Consider the following 21,345-nt stretch of genomic DNA (forward strand, 5'->3'; position numbering starts at 1 on the left):
AGGGTGCCTGGGAAAGGGCACGCAGCTTTACTGATGGGTGGCCAGTGGGGAGCGCCCCCATTGGGCGTTCCACCAGTGGGCTCTGATGGTCCTGGCCTCCCCATGTTTATCTGGCCCAGGGACACCAAGGCGCAGAGAGGTAAACTTGCCCAAGGTCACACAGCTAGGAGGCGGAGCTGAGTCATCACCCAGGTTTGTCTGCCCCAGGGCTGGAGCTCTGTCTCCAGGCCACCTGACCAGCTGAGGAGATTGTCAGAAAGGCTGGGACACCAACGGATGACGCACAAATGGAGGAATTTTCAGGCCTGGTCAAAGCTAGTGGGAGGGAAAATATTGAAGTGTAATATTCCAGAGTTCTCTCTTGTCTGCTCTGACTCCTGCCAGCTGCCCTGCACCTAGAGGGACAGGAGGCTCTTTGGGGCATTGCATGGCCAGGAGCCAAATGAGCTGGCCCCAGAACCTGGTGAGTTGCCTGGCTTTTCAGACCTCAGCCTCCTCACCTGTGAAGTGGGTTGAGCAACTCTTCTCTGCAGAGGAGCTGTTGAGGGCGGTATGGAACACTGCCAGGCACACAGCTGGCCCTTGACAAAACCATTCCTGTGTCCCCAGCCTGTTTCTCCCCAAGTCCCACTGATTGTTCTCTCTATCCCCGTTTCCTCAGAAGGTCAGGTTTTCTAAGCCCGAAGGCTTGGAGCCAGCCAGGAGCTGTCTCCCTCTCCAGTGCTGCCGACTCAACCCTTTTCCTTTAGAAGCTGCAGGGAGGGAGGCTCCCCTTGGCATCCTCCCTCTGCAGCCTTGGCTCTGTGCCCTGGGAATGCTGCCTGGGGCAGGGCCACATAAAGGGCAGGGCCAGTGCAGGCCTTTGGGTGTTCCCAGCAGCCAAAGTCCTTTAGTCTGCTTTCCTTTGGGCCCCCTTGCACCCCTGAATGGACAACCTGGGGGATTCCAAGTCGGTTTGGGAGGGTTGACAGCGCAAGGCTGGAGGTTGAGAGAGTCTGGCTGTCATCCCAGCTTGGACTCCAGTCTGCTACGTGACCTTTGGGCCAAAGATAAATCCTCCCTGGGCCACAGTGTCCCTGCTGGTCAGATGAAAGAATCAGATGAGATAATCTCTGAGGATCTTTCCAGGCTTCATATTCTTTTGTTTGATTATCCCCTAAGTAAATTGGAAATTGGAGGCTCAAGGATGAGCCCTGGCCCAGGGGCTGTCCCATCCTCCACACTTTGCCCAGCTGTGAGTGGGGACTGGGATTTAGCACCCGAAGCCCCAGATTTAAATATATCCTCCCCAACCCTACCAGGGTCCCCGCGCTCCTGCACCTCCCCCTTCCCGGGATGGCCCTGATGGGCATGCTTTGTTCCCCGCCCATGCCCAAGCCCCAAGGGAACTCCATCGGGTTGGAGAGTCTTCTGTTCTGTAGGGGGCTTTATTCCTGTCTACCAGCTATGTGACCTTGGGCAAGTCACTTCAGCTGCCTGACCCCAGCTCCCTAGGACTAGTTGAAGTAATGAATATAAACACCCTTTGGGGACCAAAAGCCCCGAGAGAGATGAGACCTGGCGCAGGCAGTAAGTCCTCAACAAATGTAGAACAGGAGGATGCAGTAAACAAGCTGACCAAAACCCGCCAAATCCCTTGGTGGAGGGCAAGGAACATTTGAGACAGTCTTTATACAGGAGTCTCAGGCCCCAGGAAGCCAGGGCAGAGAGGCTTTGCCAAACGTCCCCCTGCCTAACAAGAAGGAAACTGAGGCAGGATGCTGCCCAGACACAGAGGCACACAGGCTGCCGTCCTATGAACTTGTTGAGGGTCATTTCCACAGGGGAATAGTTCTAGAAGACCAGGATGAGTCAGTAACAATGGCAGAATTCCAGTCAGAGGAAGAAGATTTTGGTGTAGCTGGGGCTGGAGCATGGGGGAGTGACTTGGCTGCTGCCCTGGCCCTGTGTCAGAGGTGTTAGAACCAGAGCGACTCCATCTTGAATAGGGGCTGGGTAAAATGGGGCTGAGACTTGCTGGGCTGCATTTCCAGGAGGTTAGGCGTTTTTAGTCACAGGATGAGATGGGAGTCGGCAGGACTGATATCACAAGATACAGGTCATAAATACCCTGCTGATAAACAGGATGCGGTAAACAAGCCAGCCAAAACACACTAAATCGAAGACGGTGATGAAAGTGACCTCTGGTCATCCTCACTGCTCATTATACACTAATTATAATGCATTAGCATGCTAAAAGACACTCCTACCAGCACCAAGACGGTTTACAAATGCCATGGCAATGTCCAGAAATTACCTTATACAGTCTAAAAGCGAGAGGAACTCTCAGTTCTGGGGAAATCTCCCTTTTCTTGGAAAACTGATTAATAATCCACCTTTTGTTTAGCATATAATCAAGAAATAACCATAAAAACAGCCAACCAGCAGCCCTCAGGGGTGGTCTGTCTATAGAGTAGCCATTCTTTTGTTTCGTTACTTCTCTATAAACTTGCTTTCACTTTACTCTGTGGACTCACCTCAAATTCTTTCTTGTGCGAGTCCAGGAACCCTCTCTTGGGGTCTGGATTGGGACCTCTTTCCAGTACCATTTTTCTGGTGAACCACAAAGGGACAGTACCAGAGAAACCCCCCAACCCAAAGGAGAAAGACCACAGCCCCAGTTGGCCGACTTTGAGTAAGTGAGGGGTATTTTATCCTAGCTAATGTATAGATTGGGGTGAGGGTCCCTCCTAAGAAATAGGGGGTTAAAGGTCCCTCTTAGTAAAGGGCAAGGATGCTTGTCAGAAACTGGGTTGGAGGCCCAATTGAAGAAGGTTGGAGTCCTTCCTAAGATCTAGGGAGGTAGAGATCCCCCTCGGTAAAGTCCCTTGGTAAGGAGAAATGGATTAGGCACTACGGGACGTTAACCACTATTCTCTTTGGATTAATCTGCCTTGCACTGTTTGCTGACAGATGTGGGTGACAGGATTAGGCATGTACAGGATCATGGGACATGGGGAGCTTTCTTCTCCCCAAAGGGGGAAACTTTCGAGATGACCAGATTGCTGGAAAAGCTGCCTTTGCCACTGACAAGCGACCTCCTGAACTATTGATTCAGTGTCAATGGAATGGGTAACTTTGGCCTCCCCGAGCTCCTCGGCTTCTCCACCCCCTGGCAGGCAATGCTTTTCTTCCTCTCTCGTTTCTCTTTTCTATCTTGTCTGTCACTCAGGGTGACTGTCCACTCTTCCATCTTGCCCAGACACCACATATTGAAACTCCTGGTTGGAGGGCACTCCACCTCACTTGGAGTGGATCAAAGATGACAAGGCCATTGGGAGCAAGTTTGAGTCTTGCCAGGTTGATGTTGGGCACTGAGTGGGGTGGCTAGTGTCCTGAAATGGAAAATGTTAATTTGGTTTCCCCATGCAGCCTGTTGGACAGCATCTTACAAAATTAAGAGGCTTTTGCCTGTGGTTCCATGAAATGGAAAAAGATGATTTTCTTTTGTAACGTGGCTTGGCCCCCATAGCAATGGCACAGTAAGCGGGGCCATCAAAGCCACAGAGAGAAAGGGAACCCAGAAACCTGGCATGCTGACAAAGGGTAGGAATTTCTTACCAGTCAGGCTTCTGGCCTCTCTTTGTGCAAACTGGTTGAATAAATGATAACAATCACTGTTTGTCTCTCCTGCAAGGAATTTCATTAATAGGAAAAAGGATTCATGGGGGCTAGTCTTAAGCTTTAGAGAATCTGGTGTACTTTGTGCCATGAATTTTTCTTTCTGTGTCAATCTGTCATAAAAAGAGGTAGTATAGGATAGCATGTGGGCCTAGGACCCCTATAAGCCCATTATTCAAGTTGGCCCAGCAAACTGGTCAGTTACAAACTTTGTGGCAAGTCCCTGAAACAAAAACTAGATGTTTCTGTCTTGTCTTTTTTTATGTCCTTGGGAGTTTAACCTTGTGATCATGTGGGAGTACTTTCTCTTAGTCTCCACCATCCAGAGGACAGGAAATTGGGGGTTCATGTGATAGCCCTAAAAATTATCCTGAGCTGTTAAAAGCCTTTGCAAACTTGAAATTGGCTTCTCTAGGCTCCTTCCAGTAAAAACAAAAACCGTCCAGTGCCGTGGCTCAGTGGCTAAGGATTTGTCTTTTCACAGTGGGGACCCAGGTTCAATTCCCATCTTAGGGAATTAGTCCTTTTTGGTTTAATATCTATGTGACCTTTGCCATTTATTGATTCTCTTCCCCTCTATAAACAGCTTCTGACTTCTCGTTTGAATTTTCCTTTCTCTGAGCTACCCTTTGAGCTACGCTTGGCGGTTCTAGATCTCGTAAAAACTGCTTATCACCTCTCTGAAAATACCTTGTATACCTGGATTAAGTGATAACCTTAGTTGAGGCTTACCAGTTTCACCTGGGAGGTTACTGTTGGTGAAGTTCAAAAGTCAGAAATATTGCCTGTGTGTCCTGGCTAGAGTCTGGTAACAAGATTTGGTTAAAAGTCAGCTTAATTAAAAATGGATATCCAAGCTATACATATATTTAAAAGGCCTTTATGCTTTTTTTTCTCTTCTTGGGTCTTAGTTTTCTGGAAAAAGTTTTTCTTTTCAGTCAACTGAATTTTTTTCACCATTTTGTCTTCTTCTCACTCTTGATGCCGCACCTGAAAGGACCTAAGATAAATTTTAATAGCCTGGGACTTGTCGGTAAAAATAGGAGGTGCCACAGACCCTGTTTTGGGAGAAACCTCTGTTCTCCTCATGGATCCCCAGGAATTGAAAGCAGATAGCCCACCCTTAAAATCTAAGGCTCCGCTCTGCTTTGTACTGTGTTATCTGACAGTTTTGACTTTTGGGGATATCAGAAATTACTCTGCATTGTAAGAGAGCTTTTAGTCTAGCTATGTAATAACTAGATGGGAAATATACTTTTAGGGGTGGCTAATGGCAGTTCTGGGGGAATACTTGGCTCTTCGCACATTTGGATCAGTAAAGCATACTCTTGGCCACCTAGGAAGTATGGAAGCATCCCCACCCTCCATTGAAAGATAAGGCTGCCATGGGGGATGGGCTGATTCCCTCTCTTTAGGATCCAGGATCCAATATAAAAATGAGACCCTTTGTTTTGGAGATCTGTTTTGCCTTCTAGCTGTGCCTGCTTATTAGGCCTTAGAAACTGCAGGCTTTCCTGGCACTGTTTCTTGAAGGGCTCCACCCTGAAGTCAGTAATCCAATTCATAAACTTAAAAATTGGCAACTGAAAAATCTTACAACTACTGGATCTTCTGTCTGTCTGTGTATTTATATGTGTTGTGTGTGTGATGTTGATATATGAAAGGGCTCTGATTAATTGGCTTAAAAATAATAAGTACTTAAATATTTTGTCAGAAAAATAGAAACATTAATGCCTTTTGGTTCACATGACTTTAATAATCTTTGGGAAATAAAGACACTTTTAAAGATTATTGGTAAAATTAAAATATCTTCAAACTTTAGACATTTGGTCTAAATTAGGCAGGTCAGATATTAGGTTTGCTAAATGCTTCAAGGTCATAAACTGCATCATTAACTTTTGAAAATTGCCCAGCTTACCTGCTTTGGGGCCATTAGATTCTAGATAAGGCCTGGGGACTTGTCAAGTTAGCCATGCCCCCAGCTATGCTGGAAAGAGTCAGACCTTATCTGCACTTCTGCCCAGTGTCCTAGGCTCCACACCTGGAACATAATTAAAACCACTTACTTACCAAGTTTTTCACCAAAAATGAAAGTTGCTAAGAGTTAACATTGTAACGTATGTAATTGAGAGTACTGGAAAAACAGTTTTATATGCAAGGTGTGTAAGGAAAGTAGAATATGCTTTTGGTAAGAAGATTATGAAAAAGCATGGGAATGTGGATTTTCCCCCCCTACTTTAGAGGGTTAAAGGATTGTTTCAAGTTAGGCTGGATAAAGCTTGAGCAAGTTGTAGAAGGTTTGTGAAAGATTAATCTTGTAAAAGAAATTCTGTGTGAACCTGTTGGCTTAAATTAAAGGGATATTATTCAGTTTTTTCATAAATTAAATATGGAATAAAAGTATAACAAGGTTTTCTTAGAGCACTGGTGTACTCTTTAACAAGAAAATTGTAAAGAGTTATAAAAGGTTTATGAGAATCTTACCTCATGGTCAAACATTAAAATTGGATAGAGTTGTCTATAAGGCTTTATTATGAATTGGGTTTGACATTAATAGTACACAAATGCAAAGGTAAAATTTGGTTTTCTCTCTTGAACAAGTTTTTAATGTAATATTGAAAAATAATTAAAGATTTTTGTTTGCTTTTTGAATAAGCTATAGAAAAAAGAAAGGAAACAAAAGAGACAGTTTTTTTGGAAAGCAAAGTCTTCCCTTTATCAGTGAGTAAAGGTTTTTGCCTTTAAAAATATCTTTGAGTTATCATTTTGGCCAAATAAATGGCTTATGGTGACCTGGGATGCTATTTTGTAGTATCAAATGTTTTAAATTTTTGATATTTGACAAACTTTCCAAAATCACATTCTAAGTTATGTCTTTTTCTAACCTGGTTAGTCCTTTAGATACTAGGTCCCCTAAAGTCCAAAAATGACATATTTGGCTTATTTGGTACATTAAAATAATACAGGAAGCATTGTCAAATATGAAATTCTGTTTGGCTTTCTTTGGGCTGTGTTTATATAAATATGGTATTGGTATGTGTTCCAAAATTATGGGAAACTCCTATAATTCTGATATGAACATTATCAATACTAATGTTCATTATCAATAATAATTATAATTGTTATGCTAAGTTATTATGTGCCACAGAGGTATCCAAATTTCCTAGTCAATGATATTAATTGTTTAACCATGGCTGCCCTAAGCCTTTTTGTCATCCATAGACAATTGTTGTCTTGTTTTTATTCTCTTCAAAAGGTGGTTTATAATCAGCCTTAGAACTTTAATGAGTACTCTTAAATGCAGAGAGAAAGAAAACAGCATCCAAGGCTCTCCTGGAAAACTAACACGTATCTATCAAGCAAAACAGGAATTAATTGCATAGACTGAACTAATAAAAGACTGAAATAATCTTTTATGACTTTTTGCTTAAAATGTTGTTGATCTTTCTGTTTTGTTTTTCAGAGTCAAGCAACCCCCACTTCTTGAGCTATTTACAGCTTTTAACAATTGAGTAAAGTATGCTCCTATAAGGATTATAAAACAAAGTTTTGTCCAAAAACAAAATTTGGAATATATTTTTTTCTCTCTACCTGATTTCTCCAGAATTTGGAAACTATTTGTGAGTGTTCTTAACTTATGGCAATATAGTTATTTACATAATTGCAGTAAGAACCTGTTTTTCCTTCTTTCTTCTTTTTTTTTTTGGTAACAGGACATAATTGGAGAAACTGGTTATTTAACAAGGGTTTGACTGGAATGGCATGCTTTCAAATGTAAACAGACTTCTTTAAGGAATTAAAGTTGACTAAGAGAGCCAATAAAAGCCCCTTGGAAAAACTGGTTTCGTACCTTGTGTCCCTGTATGGGGTTCCTGACCTGTGGTAAGTAAAGAATGTAACTTTCTGACAGGCCCAGGAGCCCCAAGTTATCTTGGGACCTCAAGAGGAGAGGAATTTATCTAACTTATACAGGTACTTGCAGGCATAGGTAAATCCATGGCTGGGCTCAAAGCTTTAAAACATCTAATCTAAGATACCTTATGAAACAGAGCCAATTTTAAAAGGAGCCTATATGGCAAATAATTATATTTGCTGCATTTTATGCAAATAATGAAGCCAAGTATAATGAGACTAAAGCTTATTTTGCAAATAAATTGGTCCTACGATGATTTTTTTTTTTAAATGGGAGATTGGAGACAGAAAAACAATGTTTCAAAAAATATGGTACACCTGTCATTAGATTCTAGTCTTATCCATTGTTTTTGAGTTTTTTCCTGCAATTTAGATTGACCTTCCTCCTTTCTGTGAACCAAACAGTTACCTCTTGACTGTTTCTCATCAGAAACAAGAGGGATGGATAACATAAAAATCTGGAGCAGTATCTAATTCTGGGCATGTATTGGAATCATCTAGCAACTCCATATCAACTTGTCTAGCAATTCCTGTGACTAAGAATGCCTAACCTCCTAAAATGCAGCCCAGTAGGTCTCAGCCTCATTTTACCCAGTAAGTCAATACTAATTGGCATTCTTGCCCAGTTTATGGAAAACTTTCTTATTTGGTTTACTTGGGAAAATTTTACTTATTTTACTTTGCTGTTGTAGAATATATTGCTATTATACTCTTTGTGTAAGAATGCAAGATAAGCTTACTCAATGCTTTCTTAAATTGAACACATAATAATCTTCCAGATATCACCTTTTGTTAGGACTCAGAGTTATGAATAACTCTGAACATACCAACATTTTCTTACTGAGTTCCTCTTTGCACCAAACACAAGAGACTGTAATAGTTAGGCAGGAATATTATCGCCCCTATTCAGCCTGAAGAAGTTACAGAAGATGGATCTTTGTCCCTCTATAACCCTTAAGATTAAGGGTTCCCTCGTAAAAGAGAGTAGGGAAGTATGTCAGAGGTGTTCGAAATAGGGCAACCCCATCTTGACTAGGGACTCGGTAAAATGAGGCTGAGACCTGCCAGGCTGCATTCCCAGGTCAGGCATTCTTAGTCACAGGAAGAGATAGGAAGTTGGCAGGACTGTTATCACAAGATACAGGTCATCAAGACCCTGCTGATAAACAGTATGTGGCAAACAAACCAGCCAAAACCTGCCAAATCTAAGATTGTAATGAAAGTGACATCTGGTCATCCTTATTGCTCGTTATATGTTAATTATAATGCATTAGCATGCTAAAAGACACCTCTACCAGCACCAAGACAGTTTACAAATACCATGGCAATGTCTGGAAATTATCCTATATGGTCTAAAAGTGGGAGGAACCCTCAGTTTCAGGAAATCCCCACCCCTTTCCTGGAAAACTCATGAATAATCCACCCCTTATTTAGCATATGATCAAGAAATAACTATAAAAATGGCCAACTAGCCGTGCTTGGGGGTGCTCTGCCTATGGAGTAGCCATTCTTTTGTTGTTTTTTTTGCTTCTCTAATAAACTTGCTTTCACTTTGCTCTGTGGACTTGCCCCAAATTCTTTCTGGTGCAAGATCCAAGAATCGTCTCTTGGGTTCTGGATCAGGACCCCTCTCTGGTAACAGTTGCATGATACCTGAGGAGGTCAGCCTGGTCATTCCCCCAACAAACATGGGTTAAGCCCTCCCATGTGCCTGGCACAAAGGGGGCTGAGGACTGCAGTTCTGGAACACCTAGGCTCTGAGAGGCGATGTGACTGTGGTAGCAGGGCCAGGATTCTAGCCTGTGGCTGGAGGGCCAACACCTGCACCTTCTCTGCTACCCACCCTGCCTCTATGACTCAGAGCAATTGAGCACTTTAGCTCAGGTTGGACTCAGGGCTGCCTCCCCCTTCCTGAGCAACCTAGGGGCTCCTCTGCCCCATCCGTGTGTCCATTTCCCAATCATCAGGGAGCCTCACATTCCTCCCTGCTCTGACTTTCTAGGCCTTTGAATCAAACAAGACCCCACTGGATCACCAAAGAGTTAAGCAAAGGAAATCTCTGCCTCCCTTTATCTCCGCAGAACCCAGAGGCTGAAGGGGAGGGAGCAGGGAGGAGGGGAAGTGGGAAGCGGCTCTGCCCGCTCCCTCCGCCCTCCCTCCGCCCTCTCTCCCTCCATCCCCTCCTCTCTCCCTCCTCTGCTGGGCCTGGGGGTCTGGGCCAGCAACTAGTATTGCAGACATGGGCCAAGGAGCCAGAGGCCATGCAGTGGCTCAGGGTCCGTGATTCGCCTGGGGAGGCCACAGGACACAGGGTGAGTGACCAGAGGCTCCTCAGCTTGGGGACTGGGGTCAGAGCCTGGAATTCCTCTCCTCCCTCCTTGCTTCCTGGAAGCATCTCGGGCCCTGCTCTCTCCCTCTGACTGGGACAGCCTCTGCAGGCTCTCCCCTCCACATTTCCTCCTGCCTCTGGCTGAGGGCTGCGCTCCACTGCTCCCGGCTTGTGCCCGCCCCTGCCCGGGCACACACAAACTCAGCTCTGCACGGCCTGCCTGGACCGAGAAAAGTTGCCCTGCCGCTCCCACCCCAAAGAGGTCCCAGCTCCCCAGTGGAAGCAGCAAGGACCCCAAAAGTCCTCCCTATGACTTGGTCCCCACACTTGGTTCCTGCCTGGCACCCACCCCCAGAGCTAGTTTGTGATCCTAGCTGCGGTTATGATTCCTCGTTAACGGCTTCCTGATTCCTGCTCCCAGGCCACGGTTCTGTGTCTCACAGCCTTTGACTCCCATCTGGCTGGGGCCAATAGGAAACAGAAATGCTCCCAAACCATGCCAGTCCTCTGGGAGAAGTTCTCCTTCCCATCCCATGCAGGCATAGGGAAGAAGTCAAAGCACACTTTTTTTTTTTTTTAAGTCTTTTATAAGGCAGGCACTTTCTCTGCATTGAAATCCTTCCAAATTACCTGGGAGGGAGAGAGAGGTGTCATCTCCTTGTAAGTATCAAGGAGCAGGAAGCCCAGAGAAGTTCAGCCACTAGTCCTAGGTCACACAGCTTGCAAACTATTCTGGGTCTCAGATTTGACTCTAAGACCTCAGCTTTTCTCATGATGTCATATCTATGGCTGGGAAAAAGAAGGAAATTTTGGGATTTCGAAAACCACTGGGATTTGTCATGTATAAGTAAAAGCTGAGGATGACAGTCTCAGACAGGGAGGATGTTGACCTCTGAGGATTTGATCTCCTTATTGAGCAGAACCAGGAACCCAGCCAGGCTGGGCAGACAGGAGCTTGGGAAGAGTCACCTCCAGGAAGAGGGAGGTGGCTCTGGAGATTCCCTGCCCACACCCCTTCTCCTGCTGCTACCACCCAGCTCTGGGGGTGGGGGACAGGGCTCCTGCCGCTTTATTTATTTTTAATTTTAATTTTTGAAAAATAGAGACAAGGTCTCATTTTGTTGCCCAGACTGGTCTCGAACTCCGGGTCTCAAGTGATCCTCTCTCCGTGGCCTCACAAAGTGCTGGGACTGCAAGAGTAAGTCATTGCACCTGGCCATCCTGCCCCTTTAAAACTCTGCCCTCACCTCAGTGCTCAGCTGAGATAGGGTGGCATTTTAAAAAGTAATAATTGTACCTTGTCTACATGTATTAACCACAAAAAAAATATTTTTGAATTCTACTAAATGTTAAAGGAGAACAAAAAGGAAATAAACAAAGAAACGCCAGAAGTGTAAAAACCAGTCTGGTTTCAAAAGCAGAGTTTCTGATCCTGTGATAACTCGGGGCCAGCCCCCAGAAGCTGCACCACCTCAAAGGTCTTTGCCCGGCTTCCTGCCCACCCAACCCAGGCCTGTCTCTAGCGCCTGCTGTCCAGGCTACTTCCTGCCTCTCTCCTGGAACCCTGGACCCCTTCCTGGACAAGGCCGGAGACAGAGATCCTCACCAAGACTTACACTTTTCTGATCCTTTAGAATTTTTCATACCTCCTCGTCCTACCCCTTAATTCCAATCTACCACCTTGGCATCTGATTGGCAGGTCTATGATGATTGACACAGCCATCTTCCAATGAATTAACTCTCTCTCCAGAACCCTCCCTGCAGGGCTTCTGGATAAGGTTGGGTTTCATAGGTTGTTGACTGCACACAGGTGCTGAGCAGGGAGGTGGGCTAGCGCCAGCCCTTGCCAAGCTGCACACCCTCAGCATCACGTCCTTCCAAAGGGGACTCTTACCATGTCGAATTTGTCCAGAGGGGCACCTTCTTTACTTTGCACAAAGGCACTCTAAAGACTAGCAATGAGCTGCAGTCAAGGAGCCTTCTCTCGATTGCTCAGCAATGCAATGACGCCATCGCCATGCACCACCCCACACGCTCTCATGGATATTGCTTTCTGTCTGCTAGGATCAATGAACTCTCCTATCTCTTTTTGCAGAACTATGGTGTTCTCATGCCAAAACGTGGGCTCAGCCATCCATCCCCTCTCCTGAGAACAAGCCTACAGAATCCTCCACGTTTGTCCCCAGTGTTCACTAACTTCTGTCCTCCTGCCCGAGGGGCATGTGTTTGCTGGCGATAGTGGAGTCGGTGGCAAGAAAATGCCAGAGGGAGGTGCGTGGGCGGGAAAGCATTTGATGGTCTCCTGGGTTGCCACCTATGGCGAGCTGGGACATCTTCTCACCTGCCCAGGCAAAGCTTTCCTGGGATCCCTGTCTGCTCTCGGCTGTGGCTGTTTTCAGAGGGGCTTCCTTCTCAGGCCTGCGTGTAGCGGAAGCCTCCATGGACGGGGTGCTGGGAGACTCAGCATCCAGGCCCTCCCCTGCTGCTGTCTCCTGATCTTGGGGAACAGCTGCTCTGTGGAGTTCTCAATCTTCTTGTCTGATAGATGGGGACGATAACTTTCCCTCTGGAGTTAGGTCAGGAGTGCTCTGGCTGGGGGAGGCAGCACCCGCCCACCCCAGGCATCGGCACATAGTAGATGTTGAGTGAAATATAGTTCCTGTCCCTCCTTCCTTGTTCCAGGTCACCATGGGGACAGCCGCCCTGGGTTCCCTCTGGGCAGTGCTCCTGCTCTTTCTCCTGATGTGTGAGGTCCCTAAGGTGGAGCTCACCTTTGACAGAGCTGTGGCCAGCGGCTGCCAACGGTGCTGTGACTCTGAGGACCCCCTGGATCCTGCCCATGTGTCCTCAGCCTCTTCCTCCAGCCTCCCGCACGCCCTGCCTGAGATCAGACCCTATATTAACATCACCATCCTGAAGGGTAAGTGCCCTCCCATGGGGCCTGGTAGTGGGCAGGGAGGGCCAGGGAGCTGAGGTGGAGGGAGTAGAGGGCAGGACGGAAACCTGTCCAGACTCCTCTTTCATCCTGAGTTACTGAGCCCCAGTGTGAGCCAGGACTTCCAAACACTGACGACAGAGTGTGAAACCAGGCCAAGATGCCTCCCGCCTGAGCGCCTGTTCTCGGTGGGGAGACGGGGCATGAGCAAGAGACACATCACCTAAGTTAGTGGAGTGGAATGTTCGATGGTGATCAGTGCTCTGGGAAACGAAAAGGAGCTTCAGAAGTGTGGGTCTGGGCTGCAGGCTGCATATTGAATGGGGTGGTCAGTGGAGGACCCATGGAGCACAGGCTTCTAAGAGGTGGCGGAGGAGCCTCCTGGCAAAGGGCACAGCTGGTGCAGTGGCCCTGGGGCAGGGCTGGGAGATGCACCAGGCTCAGATCACATGGGGTGCTGTCACCACTGGCCACCGTAGGGACTTGGGCTCTGCTGAGTGGAGTGGGAACAGGGGCAGGTTTGAGTGGGAGAGGGACTTGATCCCACACAGGTTTCAAATGGATCCCTCTAATGTCATGTGGAGAGCAGCCAGTGGGGGCCAAGGGTCAGAGCAGGCAGCCCTGTGGGGTCTGTCCAGGTGAGGGCCGTCCAAGTGAGGGCCATCCAGGTGAGGGCCATTCAAGTGAGGGCCTCTCCAGGCGAGGGCTGTCTAGGTGAGGGCCGTCCAAGTGAGGGCTGTGCAGGTGAGGGCCATCTAGGTGAGGGCCGTCCAGGCGAGATCCTGTCCAGGTGAGGGCCGTCCAGGTGAAGGGTGTCCAGGTGAAGGGCGTTCAGGTGATGGGCGTCCAGGTGAAGGGCATCCAGGTGAGGGCTGTCCAGGTGAGGGCCATCTAGGTGAGGGCCGCCCAGGTGAAGGGCGTCCAGGTGATGGGCGTCCAGGTGAGGGCCGGCTACCCGCTCTCTTAATTGGACGTAGAGGGACTCACTTCCCTTCCAGGCTGTGGGGGCTGACAGCTGTGGTCAGGCCTTGACATTCTTAGCTTCGGTCTCTGCCTGCAACAGCCCGTGAGTTCAATATTTTCTTATTCCTCCCACTTTGCAGAAGGGGAAACTCAGTCTCTTAGGGCTACACAGCTGTCAGGGACGGAGCCAGATTTGTTCCTGAGCTCTCCCCGGGGACACTCCACTGCATAGCCAGTGGTCACCTGGCACCTGTCCTGCCCTTGTTCTGATTTCGTGGGGAGGACATTGCTCTTCCTCATAGCCCCCTCCCCACCCAGCCTCCCCAGGGCCGAGTTCGCTCTCTGCATGAGGTTGGAGAGGTGCCTGGCTGCTGATGGTCCCTCCTCATTGCCCTCCCCAAACCCGGGGTCACTGCTCCTGTGCCCAGCTCAGCAGCCTGCTGGGAGCTGGGTAGGCTGCCGTGGCTGAAGGACCCTGGGCTGGCTTTGGGAGTCCTGGGTCCCAACCTCACCTCTTCCGCTCCCTTGCCCAGTGAGTCAGGCTGGTTTCTCCCCTACCCTGAGCTTGCTGCCTTATTTGTAAAAAGAAGATAGCCCCTTCCTCCTGTCCACCCTCCACTCCTTCCTTCCCTTGGGCTGGGGCACAGCAAGCTTTCTGCAAACACTCTGGGGCTGTGCAGGTGAGGATGCGGCTCTCCAGCGAGGCGGTGGAGCCAGACCTCTGCAGAGCTGTGGACTTGCCCTGACCCCCTCTCTGGGCTTCTGCCTCAAGGGCTTGTGCCCTCTTTTCTGCCCCCTTCCCCAGCTGTGGAAAACACAGGGACTTCTAACCCATGCAAGGGTGTGGTTGCTGGTGTGACTCCAGGCACTGTGACAGGTGGCAGGGAGCTATGTGACGTCGTGTCCTTCTAGGCGTGGGTGGTCGCCTGCTTTTCTTATGTTCAAAGTCAGCCTGGACTAAGGGCTGGGCAGGGCTGTGCCTGCCTGGGGGCCATTGTAGATGCTGCCAGACCTCAGAGCAGGTCGGGATGGACCAGCCATGCTGGGTGAACTGTCCTGCCTCTTATTTGCAGAGTTTGCAAAGTGCTTTCCCACAGGACATTTTGTTGAGAGCTCACAAACACCCCTGAGGTGGACATCATCCTCTTTAAAATATAGACCAGAAAACCCAGACTGCAGCTGTGGAGTGCTCCAGGTCACATGGGGCAGGACTGCCAACCAAGGGCTTCCTGGCTCCTAACCTGGGCTTTTCCTCCAGGTGGGCAAAGGTATTTTCTTGGCTTCTTCCCTGGGTCAGAAACCCAAAGTACTTTCCAGCACACCGCACATCCCTGCCAGCCTGGACTGCGCGGTGGTCCTGGGGTGGGGGCCTGGGTCTGGCCTCCCAGAGACAACAGCCGGACCCTCCCTGCTGGGTGAGGGGAAGCCAAGTCACCCTGGGGACAGACCATGTTTTAAGTCCTGCCTCTTCTGCTCCTGCACTCTGTGGCCCGGGGTGAGTCACCTAACCTCTCTGTGAAGTGAAGACAGTCATGACATTTTCTTTAGGCAGGCGTTTGGGGAGGCAATGTCTGGCATACAGTAGGTGCTAAATAAATGCTGCCTTCTTCTCTGGGCCAGGACAGGGGCAGCGCCTTCACAGATGAGTGTGGGCACCTCCTTGGAGCAGGCTCAGATGTCCACCCTGACTTGTCCCTTTTTATCCCCACAGGTGACAAAGGGGACCCAGGTGCAATGGGCCTGCCAGGGCACATGGGCAGGGAGGGTCCCCAAGGGGAGCCTGGCCCACAGGGCAGCAAGGGTGACAAGGGGGAGATGGGCAGCCCCAGTGCCCCGTGCCAGAAGCGCTTCTTCGCCTTCTCAGTGGGCCGCAAGACGGCCCTGCACAGCGGCGAGGACTTCCAGACGCTGCTCTTCGAAAGGGTCTTTGTGAACCTCGATGGGTGCTTTGACATGGCGGCCGGCCACTTTGCTGCTCCCCTGCGCGGCATCTACTTCTTCAGCCTGAATGTGCACAGCTGGAACTACAAGGAGACGTATGTGCACATCATGCACAACCAGAAGGAGGCCGTCATCCTGTACGCGCAGCCCAGCGAGCGCAGCATCATGCAGAGCCAGAGCGTGATGCTGGACCTGGCCTACGGGGACCGCGTCTGGGTGCGGCTCTTCAAGCGCCAGCGCGAGAACGCCGTCTACAGCAATGACTTCGACACCTACATCACCTTCAGCGGCCACCTCATCAAGGCTGAGGACGACTGAGGCCCTCTGGGCCATCCTTCCGGCCAGAGAGCCCAGGTGCTGGTCCCATCCCCTGCAGGGCTCAGTTTTCATTGCTGTGAAGCAGGAAGGCCAGGGAGGTCCCCTGGGACCTGGCATTCTGGGGAGACCCTGCTTCTTTCTTGGCTGCCATCGTTCCTCCCAGCCTATTTCTGCTCCTCTCTTCTCTCTTGGACCTATTTTAAGACACTTTCTAACCTAAATATTCTAGAACTTTCCCAGCCTCGTAGCCTAGCACTTCTCAAACTTGGATATGCATGCGAATTACCCGGGGTTCATGTTAAATGCAGATTCTGACTCAGCAGGTCTGAGTGGGTCCAGAATTCTGTTTCTAACAAGTTCCTGGGTGATGCTGATGGGGTCGGTCTATGAACCACACTGGAGCAACCAGGTTCTAGAACTTTCTCAATATTCTAGTACTTTCTGAACATTCTGGAATCCACACATTCTAGAATTCTCCCAACCTTTTTTTTTTTTTTTTTTTTGAGGCAGAGTCTCACTCTGTTGCCCAGGCTAGAGTGCAGTGGTGTGATCTCAGTTCACTGCAACCTCTGCCTCCCAGGTTCAAGCTGATTCTTCTTCCTCAGCCTCCCTAGTAGCTGGGATTATAGGCGCCTGCTACCACGCCTGGCTACTTTTTGTATTTTTAGTAGAGACGGGTTTCACCATATTGGTCAGGCTGGTCTTGAACTCCTGACCTCAGGTGATCCACCCGCCTTGGCCTCCCAAAATGCTGGGATTACAGGTGTGAGCCACCGCGCCTGGCCTCTTCCAACATTCTTTTTTTTTTTTTTTTTTTTGAGACAGAGTCTGGCTCTGTCGCCCAGGCTGGAGTGCAGTGGCCGGATCTCAGCTCACTGCAAGCTCCGCCTCCCGGGTCTAGGCCATTCTCCTGCCTCAGCCTCCCGAGTAGCTGGGACTACAGGCGCCCGCCACCTCACCCGGCTAGTTTTTTGTATTTTTTTTTTTTAGTAGAGACGGGGTTTCATCGTATTAGCCAGGCTGGTCTCGATCTCCTGACCTTGTGATCCGCCCGTCTCGGCCTCCCAAAGTGCTGGGATTACAGGCTTGAGCCACCGCGCCCGGCCTCTTCCAACATTCTTAAATTCTCTCATCCCTCCAGGGCTCCCCATGCTGTGTTCTCTTTGCCTCTTCCCCCTCTTCTCTTGCTCAGGCCTGCACCACTGCAGTCACCATTCATTTATTCATTCATTAAACACTGAGCACTCACTCTGTGCCGGGTCCCAGGAAGGGTGAGGGAGTCAGACACAGGCCCTGCCCCTGCCCTCAGTGACCAGCCAGTCCAGCCCAGGCGGGGAGAGATGCGTACATAGGTTTTAAAGCAGACCCAGAGCTCACGAGACCCTGTGTTCTGGGTGTTCAGGTGCTGCTGGTCCTCCACTACCCACTGCTCCCCAAGGCTGGTGGGATGGGGTCCCAGTGGTGGGATGGTATCCCCTTTCCTTTCCTCATCCACCTGCCCAATGCCCATCGTTAAAGCAAACCCCAGGGGGCCTTGGACAGGTCAAGGGTTCTGTGAGGAGAGGACCCAGGAGTGTGGGGGCATTTGTGGGATGAAGGGGTCCCCGAGGAATGGAGCCCACACCCATAGCTCTCCCCACAGGTGATACGGCAGCCTGTGAAAACTGCCCTCCTCACTGGGATCCCCTTCCTGCCTCCTCCCAGGGCTCTGCCAGGGCCTTGCTCAAACCCCCACACCAAAGGCATCTGAAGCTCAGTTTTCCCAGGGCCTCCAGCTGCCCTCAGACACTGATGTCTGTCCCCAGGTGCTGTCTGCCCCTCACTGGCCCAGTGCCCCGATTCTCCAGGCTTTATCAAGGTGCTAAGGCCCCGGTGGGCAGCTCCTCGTCTCAGAGCCCTCCTCCGGCCTGGTGCTGCCTTTACAAACAACTGCGGGAGAAGGGCCAGGGCGGAAGCCCCAGGCTTTAGAGCCCTCAGCAGGTCTGGGCAGCTGAAGCAGGCAATTTTCTAGTCACTGGGAGAGGCAGAGCCAAAGGAGGGACCTCGGGCCTTCCATTTCTTCTTCCAGGGTGGGGTGGCCTGGTGTCCCCCTAGCCTTGCAAACCCAGGTGGCCTGCCCTTCTCCCCAGAGGGAGGCGGCCTCTGCCCATTGGTGCTCATGCAGACTCTGGGGCCGAGGTGCCCTGGGGGGTGATCTCTGGTGCTTACAGCCAAGGGAGCCATGGCTCCATGGCCAGATGACGGAAACAGGGTCTGACCAAGTGCCAGGAAGACCTGTGCTATAAACCACCCTGCCTGATCCTGCCCGGCCTGACCCCACCCTGCCCTGCCATCCAGCATGATTAAAGAATGCTGTCTCCTCTTGGCGATTCAGACTGGTTCTTTCTGCTCACAAAGAAGCGAGCCCCCGGGTCACTCACGCAGCCGGCGCGCCTTGGAGCTAGTGGCACCAGCATAGAGTCAGCCGTGTCACTCTCTGGTTGTGACCTTGGGCAAGTCCCCACATCTCTGCGCCTCGGTTTCCTGTCTGTAAAATGGGGATGATGGTAATCTACCTCATGCGGTGGACATAAGGATCAGATGCCAGGTTGCCCGACGAGTACACGTTCATGCTCAGCATCTACCAAGCCCCTACTGTGTGGCGCAGAGCTGAGCACCTGTGCCGTTTATGCTCCAGTGAGGTACACACAAGCCCCCCTACCTCCCGCCCCAGGGACCCTGTCACATGTTTTGAGTTTAATTAAGAGAACTGTTGGATCTTCTCTGCAGGAAAACACACACTACTACATTGTATAGTGGAACATCTTGATAGGGTGTGCCTTTTTTTTTTTTTTTTTGAGACGGAGTCTCGCTCTGTCACCCAGGCTGGAGTGCAGTGGTGCGATCTCGGCTCACTGCAACCTCTGCCTCCTGGGTTCAAGTGATTCTCTTGCCTCAGCCTCCCAAGTAGCTGGGATTACAGGCACCCGCCACCACGCCTGGCTATTTTTTGTATTTTTAGTAGAGATGGGGTTTCACCATATTGGCCAGGCTGATCTTGAACTCCTGACCTTGTAATCTGCCCGCCTCAGCCTCACAAAGTGTTGGGATTACAGGCGTGAGCCACCGCGCCCGGCCTGGCTTTCTAATATGTTGTCAAGTTTGGACTCTCTAGACTAACCTGGTGGCTACTCACATAAATATATTTAAAGTGACCCACGCTGATTTCCCGACAGACTTGACGGGGCATCCCGCCCTCCTGTGTGTTGTCCCTGGTGCATTGCTTGGCTTTTGGGCACCAGGTGGAAGAAGTGTGCTATCAAGAACCGACCATCTGCACCTATGCCGGGATTCAGCCCAGCCCAGCAGCCCACCTTATAGGGCCAGACAGGTCTCCGTTTCCTCGGAGGTCCCCGGACACTGAAGGGAGGCTTCCCGCTGCACCTCAGTGTCATACAGCTCTTGCCAAAGAGGCTCCTCCCATGTCAGAGGCTACCCAAGGGAGCGATCTCACAGCATGTCTCTTGGCAGGCTCTATTTGTACATAGTCGGCCTTACCAGCATCCCAGCTCCGGCCCTCGGGACAAAGACCGCCCAGAGTGCCAGCCAGGAGCCTTTTGTCATGTATAGCACCAGGATGAGCCATCTGCTGATTGCTGAGGCAGCAAAGCTTTGAAACTTCTTGCCAAGTGCTTGCAGGAGGATTGAAGTTTGTCCTTTGTAAACTGAAGCCAAGTTCCCCAGACAGTTCCAGGCCACATTAGTTCAGGGAACAGAGGCTGGCTGTCTCTCTGTCATCCCATCTGACCCACTGCACACGTTCCTCCACCCAGGGCTCAGATGTGGCCTCTGGACTGTCTTGGCCAGGTTTTTTTGCACTAGGTCCAGGTTTCTGACTCAATGGCATGGCCCAGATGGGTGCTAAGAGCCACTAGATCTTTGTGATAAGCTTTTCCCAACAGGCACATTCTTGGCGGGGGTTGGGCAAAGGTCCTGGGAAACTGGAGGCCCCCAATCCTGCTGCCAGGTCTGTGGGGCACAGCATCCCTCAGGAGATCTGCCATGCTTAGTACTGGTAACCTCAGCAAGCTGGCTGAATGCCCGTGTAACCACCTCTGGGCAATCGCTTTCAGTTACGTATTTTGAAAATGTTTTCCACCTGAAACGTTAGGCAATGAGGAAGGGGAAGGAGAGGGGGGTCAAGAGTGGAAGCAGCCTTGGGAAATGAAAAATACCCCTGACAAGAAGTGTACCTGAGACAGGGCGACCTCATGCCCACTTTGCCATCATTTTGTTGAGTGACCTGGGACAAATACAGGGAAGACTGAGGGGAAAAGGGTGATGAGATGGGAAGATTGAGGGGAAAAGGGTGATTAGATGGGAACCTGAGTTAAAATCAGGGGCAGAGCTGGTGCAGGGATTTTAGCTTGACCATGTCCCTGGTGACCTGCTGTCTGGATAGGTGGGCTGGATCCATTTCACGGGCTAGGTTAGGTTGTGTCTGAAAGTGTTCAGCCTTCCTGGGAAGATTTGCACTGGAGCTCCTCTGCCACATGGGAGTGTGGGGAAGGGAGTAGAGAATTCTGATGTGGTGATCTGGGAAGGCTTCTTAGTGGAGGGGACATCTGGGAAAGGCCTTGGAGGATGAATAGGAGTTTCAAAGGCACTTGACATGGGGGAAGGAGCCAATGAGAGGAAAAGGTTGCAGGTGGACCAATGTAGTCTATGCTCTGGGCAGTGGGAGAGACCAGTAGGTTAGATAAATGTCTGGAAAGGAGGCAAGGAGAGCAGAATGGGGTTTGAGACAGGAAAGGCATGGAATGTCAGGCTAAGTCTAGGGCTGACCTCTTAGGTGCTGGGGCATCTTTAAGAGGCAGATCACTCTGCAGCCAGGTGGAGCATAGGCTGCAGAAGGTGAAGCTGGAGGCAGTGAGGAGGCCTGTGCCGTGGTCCAGGGGATGATATAGAACGCCTAGAAACTGGGTGAATCATGAGGTCATCCTGGACGGGGAAGCATGTCCCCAATTGACTTTGAAGCTGGTGAGAGATTCAATAGCAGAGAGGAGGGAGGAGGGCAGCCGGGGAGGCGGAGGGGTGGGGGAGGGCGGGTCCAGCTTGGATTAAGGGTCTACCAGGGTGTTTCTCCTACAAGGCTTTTGTTAGACAGCGGGAAGTCAGCAGGCCGGGGTGCCAGGAGGTGGGCTCCTGTGGCAGCTCTGCTCAGGAGAGTCCCTTGTTTGGCTGGAGGACTGGAGGGTGCTGGGTAAATCATTTAGCCTTTTGGGGCCCCCATATTGTCCTTATCCGT

The 21,345-nt window shown here is 50.1% G+C and overlaps 1 protein-coding gene across 2 annotated transcripts; it reads left to right on the plus strand.

The window, feature by feature from the left end:
- Positions 1–9,742: 9,742 nt before the first annotated feature.
- Positions 9,743–18,425, plus strand: C1QTNF6 (C1q and TNF related 6). Of its 2 annotated transcripts, XM_025400216.1 has the most exons (4): positions 9,743–9,884; positions 12,584–12,821; positions 15,511–16,094; positions 17,701–18,425. In XM_025400216.1, the coding sequence occupies exons 1-3, from the start codon at positions 9,834–9,836 to the stop codon at positions 16,056–16,058; spliced, it is 837 nt and encodes a 278-aa protein (XP_025256001.1). In that variant the 5' UTR covers positions 9,743–9,833; the 3' UTR covers positions 16,059–16,094; positions 17,701–18,425. The 2 variants fall into 2 exon arrangements, with proteins under 2 accessions (XP_025256001.1, XP_025256000.1); XM_025400215.1 differs by lacking the exon at positions 17,701–18,425 and having other exon boundaries at positions 15,511–16,328.
- Positions 18,426–21,345: the final 2,920 nt, after the last annotated feature.

The sequence above is a fragment of the Theropithecus gelada genome, chromosome 10 (genome assembly GCF_003255815.1).
Source record: "Theropithecus gelada isolate Dixy chromosome 10, Tgel_1.0, whole genome shotgun sequence".
In the NCBI taxonomy this organism is placed as follows: Eukaryota; Metazoa; Chordata; class Mammalia; order Primates; family Cercopithecidae; genus Theropithecus; species Theropithecus gelada.